The 23,589-nt window shown below is 45.0% G+C and overlaps 1 protein-coding gene and 1 non-coding gene across 8 annotated transcripts in view; one reads left to right on the top strand and one right to left on the bottom strand.

The window, feature by feature from the left end:
• VSIG10 (V-set and immunoglobulin domain containing 10) overlaps positions 1-23,589 on the top strand; it is a 74,104-nt gene that overhangs the window by 28,156 nt on the left and 22,359 nt on the right. For 5 of the 7 annotated variants that reach the window (XR_011467439.1, XM_070386113.1, XM_070386112.1 and 2 more), the window contains one exon: positions 11,679-11,966. Coding sequence is in view for 6 of the 7 variants with exons in the window: in XM_070386113.1 (XP_070242214.1) it covers positions 11,679-11,966 (288 nt within the window). In the remaining variant the exon portion in view is untranslated. Of the gene's footprint in view, positions 1-3,436; positions 3,853-11,678; positions 11,967-23,589 lie in introns of those variants that run through there. The other 2 variants (XM_005888311.3, XM_070386114.1) reach the window with 2 other exon arrangements.
• TRNAK-UUU (transfer RNA lysine (anticodon UUU)) lies at positions 9,817-9,888 on the bottom strand. The gene has a single exon. It is a non-coding gene; the product is annotated as a tRNA-Lys (tRNA).

Here is a 23,589-nt window from a genome sequence, read left to right as displayed (position 1 = left end):
CTGGATGGCTTCAAAGACCCAGGATGCTTCAAAGACTGTTGGCTCTGGAGTCAGGCAGGAGCCCCAGCACAGTCCTCCCACCAAGACTGATCAGGATGACACTGCCTCAGATATATGTTCAAATCCAGATTCCCCCTTTAACTTGAGATGTAAATTGGTTTCTCTGAGCCATCTGTCAATTGGAAATTTTAATGCCAACCTCTTAGGGTTGTGCTAAAGATTCAATGAACAGACACAAAGCACCTAGCATAGAGAGAGTTTTTTCAATTCTTAGGAGGTGAAAATGAAAGAAAACAAAAGTAGCCATGCATAGCAGCCTGAGCTAAGAGGTGTTTGAGCCTCATGTTTAATATCTAATTGTGCGATTTAAAAGTCCTGACAGGTTCTGACAGGGTGCATCTCAAATAGAAACCCTAAAGCGATGCTTTAAAGACTGAATCCCTCACTTTATTTTCATGACAATCTCATGATGTAAACATTGACCATGGGGCTTCCCTGGTGGTTCAGTGGCAAAGAATCTGCCTGCATTGCAGGAGATGCAGGTTTGATCCCTGGGTCAGGAATATCCCCAGAGGAGGAAATGGCAACCCACCTAGAGAATCCCATGGACAGAGGAGCCTGGGGGACTACAGTTCATAGGGTCACAAAGAGTCAGACACAACTGAGCACGTATGCAAATACAATAAACATTGACCGTAAGGTACAGATAGCGAAACTACGGCTTTGAAAGACTCCTATCTTGCTAGAGACCCCATAGTGAACCCCCAACTCACCCCCAACATCACTGTACTAGGTAGGGCATTTTCTACTGTCCAGAGTGGCCTGGAACACAACCGGATGTTAGGGCAGGGTGTTTCCTAACAGGTCCTCTCTCAGAGTCAGTCACAGCCTTGCTCAAACCAGAGAGAGTGGGTGTTACCTGCACCAGCCCTGTCCCAGCTCTGAGTGGTCTGGAGGCTTCCTTTGAGCATTGCTTAGGGGAATGCCCATGTCTGTTGGCCTGGTGACACCCAAAACATCCAGAGTGTAAAGAAAGAATTATTGCCTGCCATTCCAGTTCTACAAGGATCAAGCCATTAGCCACTACAGTGGCCCATGACAGTGCACCCTCCAGGAAATTCAGGATGGGAAAAAAAAGCAGGAAACGTTCTGTGCTTTGGATATACAGCCCCTTGAATAGTTAAGATGCCTATCTAGGGACTTCCCTGGTGGTCCAGTGGTTAAGAATCCGCCTTGCAATGCAGGGGATGTGGGTTCAATCCCTGATCAGGGAACTAAGATCCCACATGCTGTGGAACAACTAAGCCCTCACTCCACAATTACTGAGCCTAGGTGCTTGAGTCCTTGTGCCACAACTAGAGGGAGAGTCTGTGTACCCCAAGGAAAGATTCCGCATGACACAACTAAGACCCGAAGCAGCCAAAAAAAAATTTTTAAGATGCATATCTAGGGAAAATTTCAAATGACCCCAAATTCTTGCATCTTTTCATACACAGAAAAAAACATTAAAATCGTTAATTTGATATGTCTGTTCTTCATCATTAGCAGTAATCTTTAGAAGCTTGACTACTTGTTTTTCCCAGCAAGAAAGTTCATATATAACCTGGCTCATCCCTTACCTCTTCAAGCGGTTTCTCGGTGCTATTTGAGAGACTGTCTCTATGGTTGTGATCCGCGGCTGTGCACTTTTCTTTCAAGTCAACAAGACTCTGTATAAGCGACAAGATTGGAACTTGCTTTGGCAGGAATTGGAGTCAGACAGACACGGGTTCCAGTCCTGGCTTTACCGCCAACTGGAGCTTAATCTCCTGGCTGTACTTTCTCGGTGAAAATGGGATTGAATGATTTTTAGGTCCAAGGGTTGGAGGGAGGGACCAGTGAGATTAAGTTTCTAAAACTGCTTTAGAAAAAAGCCCCAGCTATGCAAATATGAGGTGCCTATAATCACTGTTGTAAAACATTGTGTAGGAGGTTGATCCTTCTAGGAGTGGAAAACTGGGTGTAAGAGCAGTGTGTTTGATTCAGCAAATATACCAGGAGGGCGTGCTCTGAGCAAGTTCCCTGTGAGGCACCAGTAGGGTCACAGAAAATTCCAGACCCTCAGCTGAAAAACTTGCCCCCTATTGATTTTATTTGTATCTTGTTAACTTCAGGTGAGGATGTGAGATGTCTGTCAGAAAAGTTTGAGGAGATGTAATATCAAAACCAATGAACTCTCATTTGTTTATTTAACAAATATTCATTGGGTGGTACCTGAGGTAACAGGTGCTAGGAATACAGGACCTGTGCGTCCAGGATAGACTTAACTTTCCATCACCAAGTAAAAGATGAAAAACAAAAGGAGAGGAACGAGGAAAACTTTCAGGAGCTGGCTGAAGACATAAAATCATTGAACAAAAGAGGGAGGAAAAAAAGGGACTGTGCAACTTTATGTCTCAGTTCGTGGGCAAAACACATTTTTATTGGTTTCAAGAGGATTTCCTGATGGAAGAAGTATTTCAATAAGGGGTCTTCCGGCAACAGAATGAATGATTTTCTTAATAGCATTGTTTTCTTTATTTTTTCCCCAACAAAAATTTACAATGAGATGATGGGGAAATTTTCAAAGATAGAAAAGTTGAAAGGATGGGAGCTCTCATATATTCACCTCCTAGTTAATTCACAGTTAATATTTCACTATGTTAGCTGCAGGTTTTTTGTTTGTTTGTTTGTTTGTTTTTTAAGAGTAAGTTTCTGTTAGGCTGTTTCAAGGATCATCTCTTCCTCAGGATGTCATAACCGCATTTTCCCTAGGACAGAGGATGGGTTAGGGGTGTGGCAGGAAGAGGGGGATTTTAGTGTGGGAATGCAGTTCTCTGGGAACCAGACTGGATGGGGGGGGGCGGGGCGGGGGACGACTAGAAAAAACAAAAAAGCTCCCAGCACCCAGTTCCGCTGCCCTCGCGCTTACTGTGTGGTCTCTGCCGGTTAGCCAGAGGACCAGAGTCTCGTGGCAGCTCTTGGCTGGAAGTTCTAAAGGATCATCTTTCTCCTGCTCCAGACCTGCCGTCCTTCTGCAAAGGGAGAGAAAGGCAGCGATGGCGGCCCAGGAGTCCGCCCGGGGCACAGGGAAACAACTGGGAATCCCTAGAACAGCTAAACCGAGGGGACCGTGAATTCTGCAGCTTGGCACCAGCCCGTCCGAGTCGAGACGGTCCTTCGAGTGCCGCAGCCTGAGCGCCCGGGAGGGAGCAGCCGGCGGGTCGAGTGGGGATGCCGTCCTGCGGCAGCTGCAGGGCTCTGCGCCGCCCAATTTCCCCGCGACTCAGGGCCGCTGTCCCGGGCGAGTGGGCTCGGGGAGGGACCAGCCTCGGCGCTCCGCCCCCGGCCTGCCCCGACCCGACTCGGCGCGCCCGGGCGCGCGCCCTTTGCATAAAGCCCTCCTCCTCGGCCAAGGTAGAGGAAGTTGGGCTCCCGCCTGGATGGGAGGCGGGAGGGAACTCAGCTCCTGTTGTTTTCCGTCAGCGGGAGTGGGTGGCGGGCGCAGGGGGCGGGGTGCGCCCTCCCACCACGGGCTGGGCTCTCGGGAGGGACAGTGGCGCTTGGAGCCCGGCGCAGCTTCTAGCCCCTGACATCGGGCTCACCCCAAGCATCCTTCCTGGGGGCTGCGGAAAGTGGAGCTACTCTGCCGTTCCGAGGACTTGGGAGGAGTACTGGGTACCCCTGGGGAGTGCACATCCAGCCGAGCCGGAGCTTGAGTTTCCCGAAGGGCCCCTGCCCGCATCTGGGGCGAGATGGCCGCAGGCGTCCGGGCGTCCGAGTCCTGGGTTCTCGTCTGCTTCGGAGCGCTGCTGGCCCGCTGGGTCGCCGCAGGTAAGGGGAGACGATCTGGAGGCAAAAAGTTGATGCGAGGCAACGGTGGGGAGGGGAGAGCCGGGGACCGAATTCCCTCCGACTCCCTGGATCCAGTCGTGGCCGAGGCCTCGAAGTCGCCCTGGGAGGGTCTTGACTTTCCTGCTCGCAGCTCAGCTTTTTGCAGGAAGGAATTTTACCGAGCCCTTGATAAAGGGCAAGACATCCCTACCCTCCTTAGAGTGGGCAGCAGGCGAGGCTGCAAAGGGCCTGCGGAGGTGAAAATTGGGGAAACTGAAGATGGAAACGTTGAAGAGGTGTGAAATGTTTATTTTTATTCTTTTTTTTTAAAACGGCGTATGTAAATTCGTGGTTTGGTTTTACGTGCTGCGCTGGTTCTCAAACTCGAGGCTCCTTCAGTTTCCTCTCCTCTCCTCCCTCTGCCCAAGGTTGAACTCGCCTTGCACCTGTAACCTGTGATTTCCCTACTCACTCCCGCAAGCCGACCGGTGTGGACTATGGCAAAATTATGCTTTTCTCCATTACTGAAAAGAAACGAAAAAACTTTTACTTTGAAATAATTTCAAACTTATAGGAAACTTCCCCTACACTTGACATTGCCTCTTACTCTTGATATGATTGGCGAAGAGTCTTAACTTGCTTCATCTGTGATCTGCCTTGGAGCAATAAAGAACAGACGGTTGCTTACAAAAACATTTTGTTGTTGCTGTTGTCTTGTCGCTAAATCCTGTCTGACTCTTTTGTGACCCCATAGACTGTAACTTGCCATGCTCTTCTGTCCATGGCGTTTCCCAGGCAAGAATACTGGAATGGGTTGCCATTTCCTTCTCCAGGGGATCTCCCTGACCCAGGGATCAAACCCATGCCTGCTGAATTGGCTAGCAGGTTCTTTACTACAGAGCCACCAGGGAAGCCCTTACAAAAACATACAGAATTTTTAAAAGGTTGAAAAAATATTTTTGAACTTAATTCACCAGTAAATGCATGTCTTTTGCATTCAGGGCAGTGTGACAAGCAGTGAGAGGACCTGAGGTGAGGGAAGGGAGATGGAGTTTGCCAGAATACTTACAGAGCCCTATTTTCAGGAGTCACCCAGTCCAGTGTGGTCTGCTGATCTCTTGTAGGTGCCTAGAGGAATTGCCCGCTGTGAGCTTCCCAGCAGCAAGTGCCAAAAGTTCCTAATTGTGAGGTTCTCACAAGTTTTTGTTTTGCTTTCTTTTTAGCAATTATTTAAAAACAATAAAATTCTCATAAGCTAGATTTCTAGTTTAGGTGGGAAAATCTGAGGATCTTGCCGCTCAGGGCCTGCTTTCCCAATGGAACTGAGTTGTGGTCACCCGTTTTCATCTAGGATAGGTGACTTCAAATTTGTTCCCCGCTCCTGGCTGTAGTATTAATACTAATGCTTCCCCCTGGCCCACTGAAGTCATAGACATGACTGGGCTGGCACCTCCATATGGAGGGGTGGTCACTGTGCTTTGGGGAGGAGAAGTGGATATACCGTCTCCAGTCGGCTGACCCTCAGAGTTAAAGGTGATTGTGTATTCCCTACTTCCCAGCTGTCTGCAGTGTTTACTGTACTGTGGATATCAAGGGCCTGGGGACCTTTCAACCCAGAACCCTGGGTTGAAATCATCATTGTGGAATGAACTGGCTGTAGCTCTCCACACGAGGATGTTTCCTCCATTGCCATGCCCAGGTATTTTGACGCCCAGGTCAAGTTCACCTTTGTGTACAGTGCCGGAGGGCTTTCCTTGCTTGATGTATTTTTGTTCTTTGTTTTTCAAGCTGGGAGTTGTTTTGGGGGAGAAAACCATCTTTCTCCTGTCACTTAACTCCAGACAGTGTTCAAGGCCCTGCTGTCACCTCAGGTTGTAAATCTGGGATCATTCTTGAGAAAAGAATAGGAAAAAAAAAAATAACTGTTTGATATAGTCCCAACTCTGTAAATGTTAATATGATGGCAGCTTTGGAAAAGGGTTGTTTATATTGTTTCTTCCTCTGGTACATATTCTTCTTTTTTTAATTGGATATAACTGTTAGTTTCTACAGTACAACATTGTGAATCAGCTATATATATACATATATCCCTTCCTCTTGAGCCTCCCTACCACCCCTACCATCCCACCCCTCCAGTCCATATTCTGAATTTAAGGTTGGGGGACTTTCAGGGGCCCTCTGGATACCTTATGGACCACTTCTAGTAACGTAGAATGTCTCACTCTTCTGGTTGGGAGACCGAGTAAATTCCTGTGACCTGGCGCATCGAAGATCTGAATGACAGTCCCATCTCTCCCAGTGGCTTTTGTGGGAGCTTAAGTAAATCACTTCGGAGAAGGCAATGGCACCCCACTTCAGTTCTCTTGCCTGGAAAATCCCATGGACGGAAGAGCCTGGTAGGCTGCAGTCCATGGGGTCGCTGAGAGTCGGACACGACTGAGCGACTTCCCTTTCACTTTTCACTTTCACACATTGGAGAAGGAAATGGCAACCCACTCCAGTGTTCTTGCCTGGAGAATCCCAGGGATGGGAGAGCCTGGTGGGCTTCTGTCTATGGGGTCGCACAGAGTCGGACACAACTGTAGTGACTTAGCAGTAAGTAAATCACTTCAGCTTTCTGGACTTAAGTTTTCTCAGCTATAACATGAGGTTTAGGATGATTAAGCATGGAACCAGTGCACCCTCAAGGACCACCCATTCCTTCTCCCTATCAGACATCACTAGTTGATGGCTATGTTCTTCCCTACCGAGCCCTGACTCAGCTTGTCCTGAACTCAGCCCTCAGGACTGAGGGCTCTCTAAGGTCACCTTCAGCGTCAGTGTTTAAAAAGAATGGAGTGAGGAAAGCCAGGAGAAGGGAAATGCCTTAAAATGGTGTAGTTTGTGGTTATGTCATTCTTGTCCTTGGAGGAAAAGACAGTGTTAGCTCAAGTTCCAAGACTAAAGTTTCACCAGGGCTTTTCCAAGGCTTTTTTTATTCCTTTGCCAAAGGGCCTGGGAAGGGCAGGTCTTCAGGTCTCACTAACACATTGTTGCATCTGTAATTCTGCAGTTTTTTTCTCCTCACTGGGGATTCCACTGACAACTTGGGTTCCCAGGCCTAACTATTTAAAAATAATTCTCACTTGTTTTTTAAAGTGATTGTTTTGAAGTGTTTCTTGCTGTTTTGGAATCTCCATCATTAGGTCACATTTTCTGCCTTCCAACAAGTGATTAGAATTTATTTATTTATTTATTTTTTCATTTTACCCTGGCTTCGGGGAATGGTGTAGCTACAATGGGAGAGTGTGGGAACATGCTGTAGCTTCAGCTGTCCTGTGATTTTTCAGAGGTAGCCCCTTCCAACCAGATAAAAGCCCAAATACAGATAACGGTTACTCTTTGTTTTATAAAAGAGAATGAGTTCCAAAGGCAGGTAACAATTTTTTTACAACCTAATTGAGATATAATTTACTTACATACTATATACTTTACCCTTTTAACTGTACAATTCATTGGTGTTTAGTATATTCACAAGATTGTGCAACCATCACCATTAGTTCCAGAACATTTTTATCACAAAAAGATGCCCTCTACTTAAGTATTAAGTCTCTCCTGGGCTTCCCTGGTGGCTTAGTGGTAAAGAATCTGCCTGCCAGTGCAGAAGACACAGGTTTGACCCATGATCCGAGGAGATCCTACATACCATGGAGCAACTAAGCCTGTGTACCACAACTGTTGAGCCTGTGCAGTAGAGCCCAGGAACCACAACTACAGAAGCTCGTGCACCTAGAGCCCATGCTCTGCAACAAGCGAAGCCACCACAATGAGAAGATCCAGCCCTGCAACTAGAGAGTAGCCTCTGCTCACCGCAACTAGAGAAGGCCCAAACGCAGCAATGAAGACCCAGCCAAAAATAAATAAAATTTTTCAAAAGTCACTCCCCACTACGTGCCTCTGCCCCCAGACAAGCCACTTCTCCAGCCCTAGACAACAGCTAATCCACTTTCTATCTCCGGAGATTTATTTATTTGGACATCTCTGTATGTTTGCCTATTTGGACATCTCATAATTGGAATCACAAAATATGTTGTCTTTTATGACGGCCTTCTTTCACTTAACACAGTGTTTTCAAGATTCATCCATGCTATAGCTTTTGGCCTTTTTTATGGCCAAATAATATTACCATTATATGGATATACCACATTTCATTCATTCATCAGTTGATGGGCATTCAGGCTGTTACCACCTTTTGGCTATTATGAATAATCTGAGCATGCATGTACAAGTTTTTGTGTGGACAAGTTTTCATTTCTCTTGGTCATATACCTAGAGGTAGACTTGCCAGGGTAGAGTCATATGGTAGCTTTACCTTGCGAGGAAATATCAAACTGTTTTCCAATGTAGCAGCACCATTTAAAAATCCTGCTAACAATGTATAAGGGTTCCAGTTTCTCTACATCTTTGCCACACTTGTTATTGTCTTTCATTTTAGCCATCCTAGCAAGTGTGAAGGAGCCTGGTGGGCTGAAGTCCATGGGGTCGCTAAGAGTCGGACAGGACTGAGCAACTTCATTTTCACTTTCACTTTTCAAGCATTGGAGAAGGAAATGGCAACCCATTCCAGTGTTGTTGCCTGGAGAATCCCGGGATTCCAGGGATGGGGGAGCCGTCTATGGGGTTGCACAGAGTCGGACACTGTTGAGGTCCTTTAATGGACCGGAACCTGGTGGTCCGGAGTTGACGATAAGAAAGTAAAGGAAAGAAAGAGGCTGATATTCCTTGGTTTGCACAGAAAGCCAATAAAGCCCCTGGCACAGGGCTTGCTCTGTTCACAGAGGCTTCAGGCGCCCTCTTGATGGGGTGAAGGCACAGAGCGCCTTCTCGAGATGGTCTTAGAAGCCTGGGCAGGAAAGTGAACTCAGAGGGCCTCTGTGCTCCAAAGAAATAGCCTAAGAGACAGAGAGAAAGAGAAAGAAAGACATGGGGACTAGAGCTCTGATGGAGCAAAGGTGTTTTATTCAACATTGTGTAGGTATTTATACTGTCTTACAAGATAGCTGTTTTCAGCAGAGATAAAGTCAAAACTTCCAAGTTATCAAGAAAACATGAGGTCATCCATATGAAAGAGAGGGTTGTAAATAACCACTTTTACCATATGGTTCATAAACAGGAAGAGGGTACTTACCACCGTATAGAAAAACTAACGAAGGAAATGCCTGGATTCCTTAGTCCTGGGAGAGGCTTGCCTCTCCTCTTAATTTCTGAATATTCAGGAATTAATAAGGAACAGAGAATTCCTGACAGATCCAAAACAGCACACAGGAAGCCTCCTGTTAAATGCTTCCTGACAGGACACGACTGAAGTGACTTAGCAGTAGCAGCAAGTGTGAAGTGTTAGATATCTTATTGTAGTTTTGATTTGCATTTTCCCTAGTGACTAATGTTGAGCTTTTCATGTGCTTATTGGCCTTTTATTTATCTTTCGGAGAAATGTCAATTTAAATCTTTTGTTCATTTTTACATTGTCTTCTTATTGTTGAGCTTTGAGAGTTTTTGTATATATATATTCCACATACAAATCTCTTCTCAGATGTGATTTGCAAATATTTTCTCTCAGCTTGTGGGTCTTCTTTTCACTTTATTTTTTTGTATCCAAAATGTGTTTATTGGGATGGTTTCCCATTCATCTTGTTTCAGGGTGCTTTTTAAAAAATATTTGTTTATTTATTGGCTGTGCTGGTGTGGGCTTTCTCCGGTTGCAGTGCGCAGGCTTCTTATTGTAGTGTCTTCTCTTGTTGCGAAGCACAGGTTCTCGGGCACCCTCAGGCTTAACCCAAAGTCACAAAGATACATTCTTTTGTTTTTTTTTTCTAAGTAATTTATAGCTTTTATCTAAGTATTTTATAGACCATATAGATCTATGGTCTATTTTGAGTTCCTTTTTTTTTTTTTAACCTCTCTGCCTGGCTTGCAGAATCTTAGTTCCCCAACCAGGGATTGAACCCAGGCCACAGCAGTAAAAGTGCTATGTCCTAACCACTGGACTGCCAGGGAACGCCTGATTTTAAGTTAATTTTTATATGTGATGTGAGGTAAGGGGTCCATCTTCATTCTTCTGTGTGTGGACAGCCAATTGTCCCAATACCACTGTTGAGGGCAGTTTATTTTGTAATGAAATACCATCTTTCACAAAACCCCAGAATATTCACATACTTTGAAAACTTCCAGTGTGGTGGAAAAAGCACTGAATGGAGCAAGAAATCTAGACTCTGGTCGCACACTGCTACCTTCTCATTGTAGGACTTCAGGCCAGCCCACTTCCCTTCTTTGCATCACAGTTTTCTCATCTGTTGAATGTGACAGCATGAGTAAGACTGGTTCTGCCCGTTATTCCTGCGCCTGTGACCTCTTTGTATATGGGTGCTGATTGTGGAGGGGGCTGAAATATTAGGACATTTCTCAGCAAAATGGGCTGCATTCGCTTCTTGTTACCTGGTGGCAGTCTTAATGCCAAATCAGTTGCCTGAGCATTTGTCAGTCTTGAATGCGCATCAGGGTCACCTGGAGGGCTTGTGAAAATGCAGAGTGCTACCTCCCACCCCACCCCTGGGTTCTGATTTAGATGTTCTGGGTGGGACCTGATAATCTGAATTTCTGACAGTGCTGTTGCTGATATGCACTTTCCATTCTGCCTGGGAACACCAGCTTCATCTCTACCTAGCTAGTTCTTTCCTGACCGTCAGATCTCAGTGTGGCTTCCTAGAGGAAGCCTTCCCTGTCACAAACCACAGCTAGACTTAAGAGCCCCTTCTCCAAGCTCCTATCATGCTATTTATCACACTGCATCCTAATTGCCAGTTTATTGCCTGTTTTTTTTTTTTTTTTTGCCATGCTGCATGGCATATGGTATCCTAGTTACCTGACCAGGGATCGAACCCATTCCCCTGCAGTGGAAGTGTGGAGTTTTAACCGCTGGACTGCCAGGGGAGTCCCTATTGCCTGTTTTGTCTGTCATTGGCTCCCCAGTGCCTAGCTCAGAGCATGCCCCAAAGTCCCCACTCTGAGCCCATTCCTGCATGGAGCTGCTGAGTGGTGTTGCATTGTACCTGAGATGGAGAAAGACAGAGAGCAGCAGGAAAGAGGAAACAAAGCCAGAGCCCTCTTCCTTCCACCACTCTGGATTTCTAGGCAAGTAAAGCCACTCGGGTTCTGTATCAGCTATTTATTGCCACAATAATCTGTGTAACAAAGCATCACAGAACGGCAATGAGTGCTTATTTCTGAAGGGCCTGGGAGTATTGGACAGTTGGCCCTGCTGTTCTTGCCTGGGCTCACTCATGTGTCTGGGCATCAGGTGAGTGGCCATAGCTGAGAGGATTGAGGCAGCTGGAGTCCGCACCATGTATTTTTCACCCTCCCCTGCTACCTAGCCCAGGCACATGCATCTCAAGGTGGTAGCAGAAGGTGAGAGTGAGCAAGCCCAATCACACCAGTGCTTTTTAAGTCTCTGCTTGCAACACATTTGTTAACACCCCAGTGATCAGAGTAAGTCACATGGTGCTACCAGAGTCAAGAGTAGGAGGGCTCTGTGGAGTGACATTGTGAAGGGCATAGACAGTGGAGGAGGGGCTTATTAGGACTGTTTGCAGCTGTGATCCACCACAGGTTCACTACTGTCAATTACTGGCCAATAATCCCAACAGGGTGGGGCTCGATGTATTATTGCATCTCAAACATACATGCCTGTTTTGTTTTTTTTTAAATCTTAATGCAGGGGAACGGCAAGAAAAGGAGATTATCTAGGATCAAGAAAGATAGTAACAGCCTGACCTTTCCTTGCACAGGATTGGAGGCTGTCATCATTGGAGAAATTCATGAGAACATCACCCTGCACTGTGGCAACATCTCGGGACCGAGGGGCCTCGTGACCTGGTGCCGCAATGACTCGGAGTCGGTCTTCCTCTTGTCCTCCAGTTCCAGCCTCCCACCAGCCCAGTCACGCTTCTCTCTGGTGAATGCCAGCGCCCTGCACATTGAGGCGCTGAATCTGCAGGATGAGGGGAACTACACCTGCTCTGAGGTCCTGAACAAGACCGAGACCCGGAGGTTCCAAGTGTGGCTGCAGGTGGCCAGTAAGTGGTGGGTGGGGATTGCAACTAGTGGGGAGGTGCTCAGAGCCTTGGACCTGAGGAGGCCTTTGGAGTCAGTAGCCTGGCTTTCATTCTGGGCACTCGCACGTGCAAGCTCTCACATCTGTCATTTCCTCATCTGTATAATGGGGATAATAGGAATTCTTGCCTCATAGAATTGCTGGGAGGAATAAATGCCAGTATATCTACATATATACTCCAATACTTTGGCCACCTGATGTGAAGAACTGACTCATTTGAAAAGACCCTGATGCTGGGAAAGATTGAAGGAGGGAGGAGAAGGGGACAACAGAGGATGAGATGGTTGGATGGCATCACCGACACAATGGACATGAGTTTGAGTAAACTCCGGGAGTTGGTGATGGACCGGGAGGCCTGGCGTGTTCAAGTCCATGGGGTCGCAAACAGTCAGTCACGACTGAGCCACTGAATTGAACTGAACTGATACCTATGTAACTTGCTGTAAATGGCTCCTGGCATATTATTTATTAATAGTTAGCTATTACTTTTAGCTTATTAATATCATCCTTGCTATTAATCTCATTTTATTATGCAACAAACTCAAAGTATAACATAAGCAAGTCAGACTGCCTGAGTTCCAACCCTAAGGATAGGTCATCTTGAGTAAGTAACTTAATATCTCTGAGATTCAGTTTTTCTTATTTGTTAACTGGGGACAATGCATTGCATGCCTTACCAGATATATGCTCTTATGCTCTAGTGCTAAATACAGGGCTTAGTATGAACCACTATTACTACTATCTTTCCTAAGTCAGTCTATCATGTCTGTCAATATATATGCATGAATTTAGACCAATAGTTGGCAAATTATAACCTGTGGGCCATTTTTAGACTGTTGTATATTTTTGTATGACCTGCAAGCGGCAAATATTTTTTTACATTTTTAATGGTTGAAAAAATCAAAAGAAGAATGATACTTGTGACATGTGAAAATTATATGAAATTCAACTTTAGATTCAAATAAGGTCTTATTTGAACATAGCGATGCTTATCCAGTCACATATTATCTCTGATTGTCTTTAGTGCTATAATCTCAGAGCTGAGTGACTGTGAAACTGATTGTATGTCCCACAGAACCTAAACTATTTACTCTCTGGCCCCCACAGAAGAGTTTGTTGATCACTGTCTTAGAGGGATATCTACATTCTAGTTGAGTGGAAATACTCATGTGATCATCTTATTGCTCCCTGATTTTCTCATCTATAAATTAAAGAATTTACTCATTCTCTTAGTCAATATATATTTACTGAGAGCCTGATGCCAGACACTGTTCCAGGCACTGGGCCACAGGAATGGATTGGACAGAGACTGTCCCTACCCACACCGAACTGACATCCTAATGGGGGAAGACAGACAGTCAGCAGGTAAAAAAATGCATCAGGCAGTATCAGAGTGACAGGTGTTGTGCAGAGAATTGAGGTGGCGTGATGTGACTCTCTGAAACACTTTACATGGGTGGGTCAGGAGCTTTTGGAAGGAGTGACATTGGCAGTGAATGATATGTTGGAGCCAGTCACGCAAAAGAGAGAGAGGGATCCAGGCAGAAACTGAACTGGTGCAAGACGAGTTGAACATGGTACATGTGTAGGTGAGAAGGCAGCTGGTGTGGTGGGAACCCAGGATGTGAGCAGGCAGGACGTGTGAGATATGAGAGGCAGGGCCAGACCACGTGGGGCTGGGTAGGACTGGTGTTGTGGGTTGAATTGTATCCCCCAGAGAGATATGTTGATTTCCTAATCTCAGTACTTGTGAATATGACTTTATTTGGAAATAGGCTCTTTGCAATTACCGTCAACCTAAGATGAGGTCATCGTGTGCTCAGTCACGTAGTGGTGTCCAACTCTTTTGTGACCCCGTGGACTATAGTTAGCCAAGCTCCTCTGTCCATGGGATTTCCCAGGCAAGAATACTAGAGTGGATTGCCGTGCCCTCCTCCAGGGGATCTTCCCGACTCAGGGATTGAACCTGCATCTCTTGCATTGGCAGGCAGATTCTTTACCACTCTGCCACCTGAGAAGCCCAGAAGATAAGGTCATTAGAGTGGGCCCTAATTAAAATTGACTGTTATCCTTATAGGAGGAAAATGCATGCAAAGAGAGAAAATGCATGCACACAGGGAGAACTCACACAGTGGCAGGCAGAGATTGGAGTAGTGCAGCTGCAAGCAAAGGAATGCCAAAGACAGATGGCCACAGCAGCAGCCACGAGGAAAGAGGCAAGGAAGGGTTCTCTCCTAGAGCCTTGAGAGGAGTATGGCCCTCCTGACATCTGATTTCATACTTCAGGATGGTGGGAGAGTCAATTCTATTCTTTTTTTAAAAAAATATTTATTTGTGTATTTGACTGCACTGAGTCTTAGTTGCAGCATACAAACTCTTTAGTTGTGGTATGTGGGGTCTAGTTCCCTAACGAGGGGTCAAACCCAGTGCCCTGTGTAGGGAGCATGGAGAATAGCCACTGGACCACCAAGGAAGTCCCAATTTCTGTTCTTTTAATCTGTCTAATTTGAGGTACTTTGTTAAGGCAGCCCAAGGATACTAATACAACTGGCAAAGATAATTGGGACTCTTATTCTAGGTGTAGGAGGCACCCCTGCGACTGTAAGCTAGCAGGGGTCTTGTATCATTTAAATTACACATAATGGATGTGTCTCATCACAAAGAAAACTGGTAACATAAAAAACAAGGAAGCCAGTCAGAGGTGCAAGATGTTAGTGGTCAGAGTCAGGGTGAAAATGTACAGTTCAGAGAATATTTTGGAGGGAGACTGCCAAGATTTGCTGCTGGGTTGGAAATGGAGGATGAAGGAAAGAGAGGCTTCGAGGACATGTCTAGATTTTTGGATGGTTTCTAAGGTTCCCACCAACTCTCAAGGCTTATGGAATTTGCAAATACAATGTTTTTGGGTCTGGATAAATTGCTGAATGACCCAGAATGAATGTGGGTGTATCAAAAAATGTCACCCAATTTGGCCCAGTTCTTATTTGTTCCTGACAGGTGCCAACAGACCTCCCTCACTCCAGCTGCCAAACAGTAATAATTCCTTTGGGACTACCCTGGCGGTCCAGTGGTTAATACTGTGCTCGCACTGCACAGGGCACAAGTTCAATCCCTGGTTGGGGAACTAAGATCCTGCATGCTGCATGATGTGACTAAAAATAATAATAATTCCTTCATATCAATGTCAATAAATGTCTTTTTTTTTTTTTTTTTAAATTTTTGGCTGCACCATGAGGCATGCAAGATCTTATTAGTTCCTTGATCAGGGCTTCAACACACACCCCCTGCAGTGTAAGTGTGGCGTCTAAACCACTGGACCACCAAAGGAGTCCCTAAATGTCTTTGCTTTTGACCTCAAGGAGTAAGGTGGCATTACAACTTTGGGTTTTATTTTATCATCACTCTCTCTGATTTATGATGATTTTATCTGACACTAACTTATTAATCATTGGCTAAGTTTATTGGAGGATGGATTAGTTTCATTATTGCCCTGAGGGAGATAAATGCAAGGTCTTCTTGTGATGAAAGTGAACTTATGTTTTTTTAAAAAGTCACTAAACTCAAATGGTGCTTTGAGCTCTCTGAGTTACTGTGGTGTGATTTGTGTTATGGAAACTTCATTTGGAAACATATGGTGTCCCTGACTGGTGTAGGGCTTGTTCATGAAAACAGGACATAGGCTATCTTAGTCAGTTTGGGCTGCTATAACAATAGCATAGACTGAGTAGTTTAAAGAACAAACATTTCTTCCTCACAGTTCTGGAGGTTAGAAAGTCCAAGATCAAGGTGCTGGCAGATGCAGTGTCTAATGAGGGCCTGCTCTCTGATTGGTAAATGAGTATCTTCTCTCCTTGGTAGAGAACAAGGAGGGAGGAAGCAAGCTCTGGGGGCCTCTCCTTATGAGGGCACCCATCCCCTTCATGAGAGCTCTTCTCTCAGGACCTAACCCCCTCCCAAAGGCCCTACCTCCAAATGCCATCACACTGGACACAGGCTTCAGCATATGAATTTGGGGGGGAAACAAGCGTTCAGTCCACAGCACAGATATCGTCTGGTTTCACATACACCAAAAGGAACCCTCTGGAACGTCAGGCTGTGTTCCCATTTCAGAGAGACCCCAAGCTATACCATACCCCTCCAAGCACCAGGGAGCCCCTTCCTGCTCCTCAGACAGTGGCTGAAGGCAAGCCCTTGGCATCTCAGATTGGAACTCAGCCCTCATTTCTGCATGGGAGTTTCAGAAAATGGACTGGGCTTGACCCCAGAAGTTTGCACCTTCATCCAGTTTCCCTTCTTCCCATCAGCCTACCTGTGGCAACCAGAGATCTGATCTCTTTTTCTATGAGTTTGTTTGTTTTTGAACTATTGGGTTGGCCAAACTTACGGATAAATCCGAACAGACTTTTTGGTCAACCCAATATAGTTGACCTACAACACTATGTTACACAACACAGTAGGTTGATATTTCCATACTTTTCCAAATGATTACTGCAATAACTCCAGTTATGATCGGCACCAGACAGATCAGATCAGATCAGTCGCTCAGTCGTGTCCGACTCTTTGTGACCCCATGAATCGCAGCACACCAGGCCTCCCTGTCCATCACCAACTCCTGGAGTTCACTCAGACTCATGTCCATCGAGTCAGTGATGCCATCCAGCCATCTCATCCTCTGTCGTCCCCTTCTCCTCCTGCCCCCAATCCCTCCCAGCATCAGAGTCTTTTCCAATGAGTCAACTCTTCACATGAGGTGGCCAAAGTACTGGAGTTTCAGCTTCAGCATCATTCCCTCCAAAGAAATCCCAGGGCTGATCTCCTTCAGAATGGACTGGTTGGATCTCCTTGCAGTCCAAGGGACTCTCAAGAGTCTTCTCCAACACCACAGTTCAAAAGCATCAATTCTTTGGCACTCAGCCTTCTTCACAGTCCAACTCTCACATCCATACATGACCACTGGAAAAACCATAGCCTTGACTAGACGGACCTTTGTTGGCAAAGTAATGTCTCTGCTTTTGAATATGCTATCTAGGTTGGTCATAACTTTCCTTCCAAGGAATAAGCGTCTTTTAATTTCATGGCTGCAGTCACGATCTGTAGTGATTTTGGAGCCCAAAAAAATAAAGTCTGACACTGTTTCCACTGTTTCCCCATCTATTTCCCATGAAGTGGTGGGACCGGATGCCATGATCTTCGTTTTCTGAATGTTGAGCTTTAAGCCAACTTTTTCACTCTCCACTTTCACTTTCATCAAGAGGCTTTTTAGTTCCTCTTCACTTTCTGCCATAAGGGTGGTGTCATCTGCATATCTGAGGTGATTGATATTTCTCCCAGCAATCTTGATTCCAGCTTGTGTTTCTTCCAGTCCAGCGTTTCTCATGATGTACTCTGCATATAAGTTAAATAAGCAGGGTGACAATATACAGCCTTGATGAACTCCTTTTCCTATTTAGAACCAGTCTATTGTTCCATGTCCAGTTCTAACTGTTGCTTCCTGACCTGCATACAAATTTCTCAAGAGGCAGATCAGTTGTTCTGGTATTCCCATCTCTTTCAGAATTTTCCACAGTTTATTGTGATCCACACAGTCAAAGGCTTTGGCATAGTCAATAAAGCAGAAATAGATGTTTTTCTGGAACTCTCTTGCTTTTTCCATGATCCAGCGGATGTTGGCAATTTGATCTCTGGTTCCTCTGCCTTTTCTAAAACCGGCTTGAACATCAGGAAGTTCATGGTTCACATATTGCTGAAGCCTGACTTGGAGAATTTTGAGTATTACTTTACTAGCGTGTGAGATGAGTGCAATTGTGCGGTAGTTTGAGCATTCTTTGGCATTGCCTTTCTTTGGGATTGGAATGACAACTGACCTTTTCCAGTCCTGTGGCCACTGCTGAGTCTTCCAAATTTGCTGGCATATTGAGTGCAGCACTTTCACAGCATCATCTTTCAGGATTTGGAATAGCTCAACTGGAATTCCATCACCTCCACTAGCTTTGTTCGTAGTGATGCTTTCTAAGGCCCACTCGACTTCACATTCCATGATGTCTGGCTCTAGGTCAGTGATCACACCATCATGATTATCTGGATCGTGAAGATCTTTTTTGTACAGTTCTTCTGTGTATTCTTGCCATCTCTTCTTAATATCTTGTGCTTCTGTTAGGTCCATACCATTTCTGTCCTTTATCGAGCTCATCTTTGCATGAAATGTTCCTTTGGTATCTCTGATTTTCTTGAAGTGATCCCTAGTCTTTCCCATTCTGTTGTTTTCCTGTATTTCTTTGCATTGATCGCTGAAGAAGGCTTTCTTATCTCTTCTTGCTATTCTTTGGAACTCTGCATTCAGATGTTTATATCTTTCCTTTTCTCCTTTGCTTTTCGCTTCTCTTCTTTTCACAGCTATTTGTAAGGTATTATATAATTATTGACTGTATTCCCCACATTGTATATTTCATACCCATGACTCATTTATCTTGTAACTGAAAGTTTGTACCTCTTAATCTCCTTCACTTATATCTTTCCTCTCCTCACCTCCCTCCCCTCTGGCAACCACCTATTTGTTCTCTGTATCTGTGGCTCTGTTTCTGATTTTTATATTTGTTCATTTGTTTTATTTTTTAGGTTCCACATATCTAAATCATACAGAATTTGTCTTTCTCAATCTGACTTATTTCACTTGATATAGTACTCTCTAGTTTTATAGTGTCACAAACGCAAGCTTTCATTCTGTTTTATGGCTGGATAGTATTTCATTGTATTATGTGTATATATGTGTACATACATGGTATGTACATGGTATATATACCATTTTTCTACTGCAAAATTAGTTGTACATTTTTGAGTGCTGCTCTATCACTAAAAGATTCAAGTTAGGAGACTGAAAAAAAATGTTTTATATCTGTGTCTTTTAAAAAGAATCTGATGATGGACAAGGAGGCAGGCATCGGTTTCTTATGGGAGGGACACTATCATGGAGGCACTGTCAGGCCACGTCAGTCCACTTCGTTTCTGGTTATTTAACAGATTCTGTGGTGCTGCTCTTGTCCTGTTCGGGTTCAGGAAGCTCATTCAGTGGCCTTGCAGCATCATCAGTCAAATCCAGGATCTTCTATCACTCTTCTATCAGTGTTCTATCACTGTCCATTCTGTTACAACTCTGGTCTTGTCAGACACACAGTTGTGACTGTCCCAATGCTCGGAATGCTGTCTTTCTTTTTTTTCCCCAGTAATTTTTTTTGGATATGTCTTCTCAGGCAAGGGGAACAAAAGCAAAAATCAACAAATGAGACTACATTAGACTGAAAAGCTTTTGCACAATGAAAGAAGCTATCAACAAAACAGAAAGGCCAACTACTGGATGGGAGAAGACAGTTGCAAGTGATAAGGGATCAATATCCAAAACATGCAAAAAACTGAGAATGACCTTGAATGTGTGAATGGACAGAAACGCTGCAGAAGCACAAAGCTGGCTGTATGAGGGCTGGTAGCTTTCACCCTCCTTACCACCTGGATCTCTTTATCCATCAGTGGGCATTTGATGCCTCTATCTTCCAGGGAGGAAGGTTTTCTATAGGCTAGGGGTGATTCAACCTTCCTGGAATGGGCACTGTAATGTGCTTTTGTTAGTTGTTTCAGGAGCAAGGGCTCTGCACTGTTCCTTATTAATTTAATGATGCAGTTGAAGAATCTAGCCATCAGGATTGGGGCTGCTGCTTCTGAGGGTACAGAAATCCCTTATTCCAGAGCAGTTCAGGATTCCCATGGCTGTTTCTTCCATTGCCTTACCCGCCCCCTTTTGCCTCCACACTGGGTGGGCATGATGGCAGAACTGCCGTGTGTTCACCTGCAGAAAGGCTGGGGGGCTAGCTATTGTTGTTCAGTCACTAAGATGTATCCGACTCTTTGCAATCCCATGGACTGTAGCATGCCAGGCTGTTCTGTCTTCCACTATCAACCAGAGTTTGCTCAAATTCCTGTCCATCAAGTCGGTGATGCTATCAAACCATCTCATCTTCTGCCATGTCCTCCTTTTGCCTTCAATTTTTCTCAGCATCCCAGTCTTTTCCAGTGAGTCAGCTCTTCACATCAGGTGGTCGAAGTATTGGATTTTCAGCTTCAACATCAGTCCTTCCAATGAGTATTCAGGATTGATTTCCTTTAGGAATGACTGGTTTGATCTCCTTGCAGCCCAAGGGACTCTCAAAAGTTTTTTTGTCCAGCACCACAATTCAAAAGTATCAATTCTTCAGCACTCAGCCTTCTTTATGGTCCAACCCTTACATCCATACATGGCTACCGGAACAACCACAGCTTTGATTATAGGTACCTTTGTTGGCAAAATGATGTCTCTGCTTTTTAATACACTGTCTAGATTTGTCCTGGGCTTCCCAGTTGGTTTCCCAGGGGGTAAAGAGTCTACCTGCCAATGCAGGAGATGCGGGTTTGATCCCTACATTGGGAAGATCCCCTTGTGAAGAAAATGGCAACCCACCTCAGTACTCTTGCTTGGGAAATCCCATGGACAGAGGAGTCTGTTGGACTACAGTCCATGGGGTCGAAAAGCAGTTGGACATGACTTAGCGACTAAACGACAACAAACAACTAGGTTCGTCATGGCTTTTCTTCCAAGGAGCAGGCGTCTTTTAATTTCATGGCTTCAGTCACCATCTGCAGTGATTTTGGAGCTCAAGAAAATAGAATCTGTCACTGCTTCCACTTTTTCCCCTTCTATTTTTCATGAAGTGATGGGACCGGATGCCACTTAGTTTTTTAAACGCTGAGTTTCAAGCAAACTTTTTCACTTTCCTCTTTCACCCTCATCAAGAGGCTCTTTAGTTCCTCTTCACTTTCTGCCTTTACAGTGGGTAGCATGGACCTTAACACATTCCAGTAGACTTTGTGCTTCTTTCAAGAGATCATTTTGTAGCCACTGGGGAGTTGAGTGGTACACTATGCCAGCCTCTCGCTGTGTCTGTTTTTCTCAGGCCAGGCAAGTGTTGAGGGAGCATTGGAGCTGGTGAGCACATGAGCAATGAGGAAGCTGGTTTGTATCCACCTCCAGGAGCCCCTTTGGATGATTCAGTTGGGGTTTGGAGGATAGGAGTGCTTCTGGCTAGCCAGGGATGTGACTGCCATGCCAGACTTGGAGGAAAGGGAGCCTCGAGAAAGCCCCATGTTCTCTGACTAATTGGGCCCTTCTGATTTGTACACGTTCTGTGATGGTGGTAGTGACACTGTACCCTGTTACTACATAAGGTCCTAGGGAAAGGGGGTGTTGGGTGTACTGAAGAATGATTGCTGGCCTCATCAGAAGATGGAATGGCCCTTGCCCAAGATTGATTAACTCAAGTCTTGCCAAGCTCATCTGAAGCAGAGACGTATGCTTGTAACAGCCTCTGGGTTTTGGCCTTTTGAACAGGAACAGTGGCCAGTTGGGAGATAGGGAGTCAGTGGGGTTGTTCCATTTGCCTCTATATTTCATCTCTCTCTTTTTTTAATTTGGCTGCTGCACACGGTTTGCAGGATCTTAGTTCCCCAATCAGGGATTGAAGCCACACCCTCAGCAGCGAAAGCATAGTTCTAACCAATGGACTGCCAGAGAATTGAGTACTCTTTGGTAGTATAGGCCTATTAATTAGAACAATGGAATTCTTTGTCGGGGAGATAACATTTCGCTTAGTTGAGGTTCAAAGTTAGTGTTTTCTCTCAAATCGATTTTGAAAGTTCATCTGTAAATACTGTCTTAGTTTGTGGACTGTACAAAAAGAGACAGTGGACTATGATTTGCTGATGCCTGTTCTAGAATCAGTCCACAGGTGTACTATTGATACAATGTTAGATAACATGTATAGAATATTAATGAAGTGAAAGTCGCTCAGTTGTGTCCAACTCTTTGCGACCCCATGGACTATACAGTCCATGGAATTCTCCAGGCCAGAATGCTGGAGTGAGTAGCCTTTCCCTTCTCCAGAGGATCTTCCCAACCCAGGGATCAAACCCAGGTCTCCTGCATTGCAGATAGATTCTTTACCAGCTGAGCCACAGGAGAAGCCCATAGAATGTCAACCACATGTCAAAATACCAGGGTAAGAATTCTTCTTCTTTCACCTCATTGGAGCCTTTGGTAACCTGGTGGTAGAAGCTACTCCTTTTCTTTTCATTTCACAGGAAGCACAGGAGGCTGAGAGAAGGGAAGGACACTTGCTCGAAGTTGTCCGTCTAGAAGTGGCAGTAAGATTTACACCTGGGTGTGTCTGGGTCCAGAGTCCACACCATAACAATTAGGCTAAGGTGTTCATCCGCAAGTCCGAACTTGACATGACCATGGCCTCCATAAGATGCTAAACCTTTGTAACCACTCTATATTTTGTTTATTTGTTTGCTGTTTTATTTTCGTTTCCTCCCCATCTGTCTCTTTGAATGATTGCCGCCATCACCCTGCAAGCAGAAGTGGCTGGTGGTTTCTGTTTTGGAATAGCAGCAGGGTGGAGAGAAAGGTAGGAGGGATGGAAATAGGTGCCGCCTTCTTCGTAGTCAGAATAGGGGAAGAACCCCAAGGGTTTAAGAAGATGGCATCAGCTTTTTTGTTATTTTTTTGGTGGAGCAGTTAAAACACGCACATTTATTAAGTTCATCTTATATGGGTGGCATCAGCTTTAATTAAGAAAGCAGACTCAGGGCTTCTCTTGAGGTCCAGTGATTAAGTCTCCATGCTTCCAATGCAGAGGGCACAGGTTTGATCTCTGGTCAAGGAACTGAGATCCTACAAACAAGTGGTGTGGCAAAAAAATAAATAAATAAAATATCCTCAAATAAAACTGAGGATAAACTGACTCCTAAGCCCTAGGTTGGGAATGAGGAGTCCTACGTTCTAGAACTATTAAAAAAAATTTTAAAAAAAAGCAGACTCAACCCAAGGGTTTATAGATGAATTGTTACTTTTGAACACTCAATTCAGAAAACCCTTCAGTTTCCCTCATTTAATTTTTTTTAACCCTTCTATCTGCTTCATTTCATCTATTCCTTGTATCCAACACCATTTTTTTTTCTGAGGATTGTGCTGGTCAAAAGCCCTTCCCAGTCAGTTTCTGGGGGTCTGCACTGTTCATGACAGGCCTCTGTGACCCTCCAGACCACAGTTTGGTAGACCCCGGCTGCCCAGCCTACCACAATACCTCTGCTGGTCCAGACGTGGCTAATACCACAGAGATACCCTGTGCTTGACCAGGGCACACCATCTGTGGGCACTCCCTAAGACCTGCTGGTCCACATACCTACCCCGCTAGTTGCCAACATTCAGTGGGAGATTTGAGCATCTCTCAAACCACAGTATAACTTTTCCCCAGACCCTCCATGGGAAGTGACATGATTCCAGCAAATAATTGTAACTATTAGAAGCCAGCTCCAACTAAAAATGCATATTGTCAAGAATAGTTTTCTCAGAAACTCACAATTCCTATAGTTACACAGTGGCCCCAAAATAGGTGAAGTAGCTTCTGTACTATAAGGGACTCTGGGAAGGCTGTTTGCTCCCTCTAATAATGTATCCCCCTGGCATTAAAAAAATTGTTGATTTATATTTTTGGCTGTGC

The sequence above is a fragment of the Bos mutus genome, chromosome 17 (genome assembly GCF_027580195.1).
Source record: "Bos mutus isolate GX-2022 chromosome 17, NWIPB_WYAK_1.1, whole genome shotgun sequence".
Taxonomy (NCBI): domain Eukaryota; kingdom Metazoa; phylum Chordata; class Mammalia; order Artiodactyla; family Bovidae; genus Bos; species Bos mutus.
Note: the sequence above shows the minus strand (reverse complement) of the source record. Positions and strands in the feature narration are given on the sequence as shown.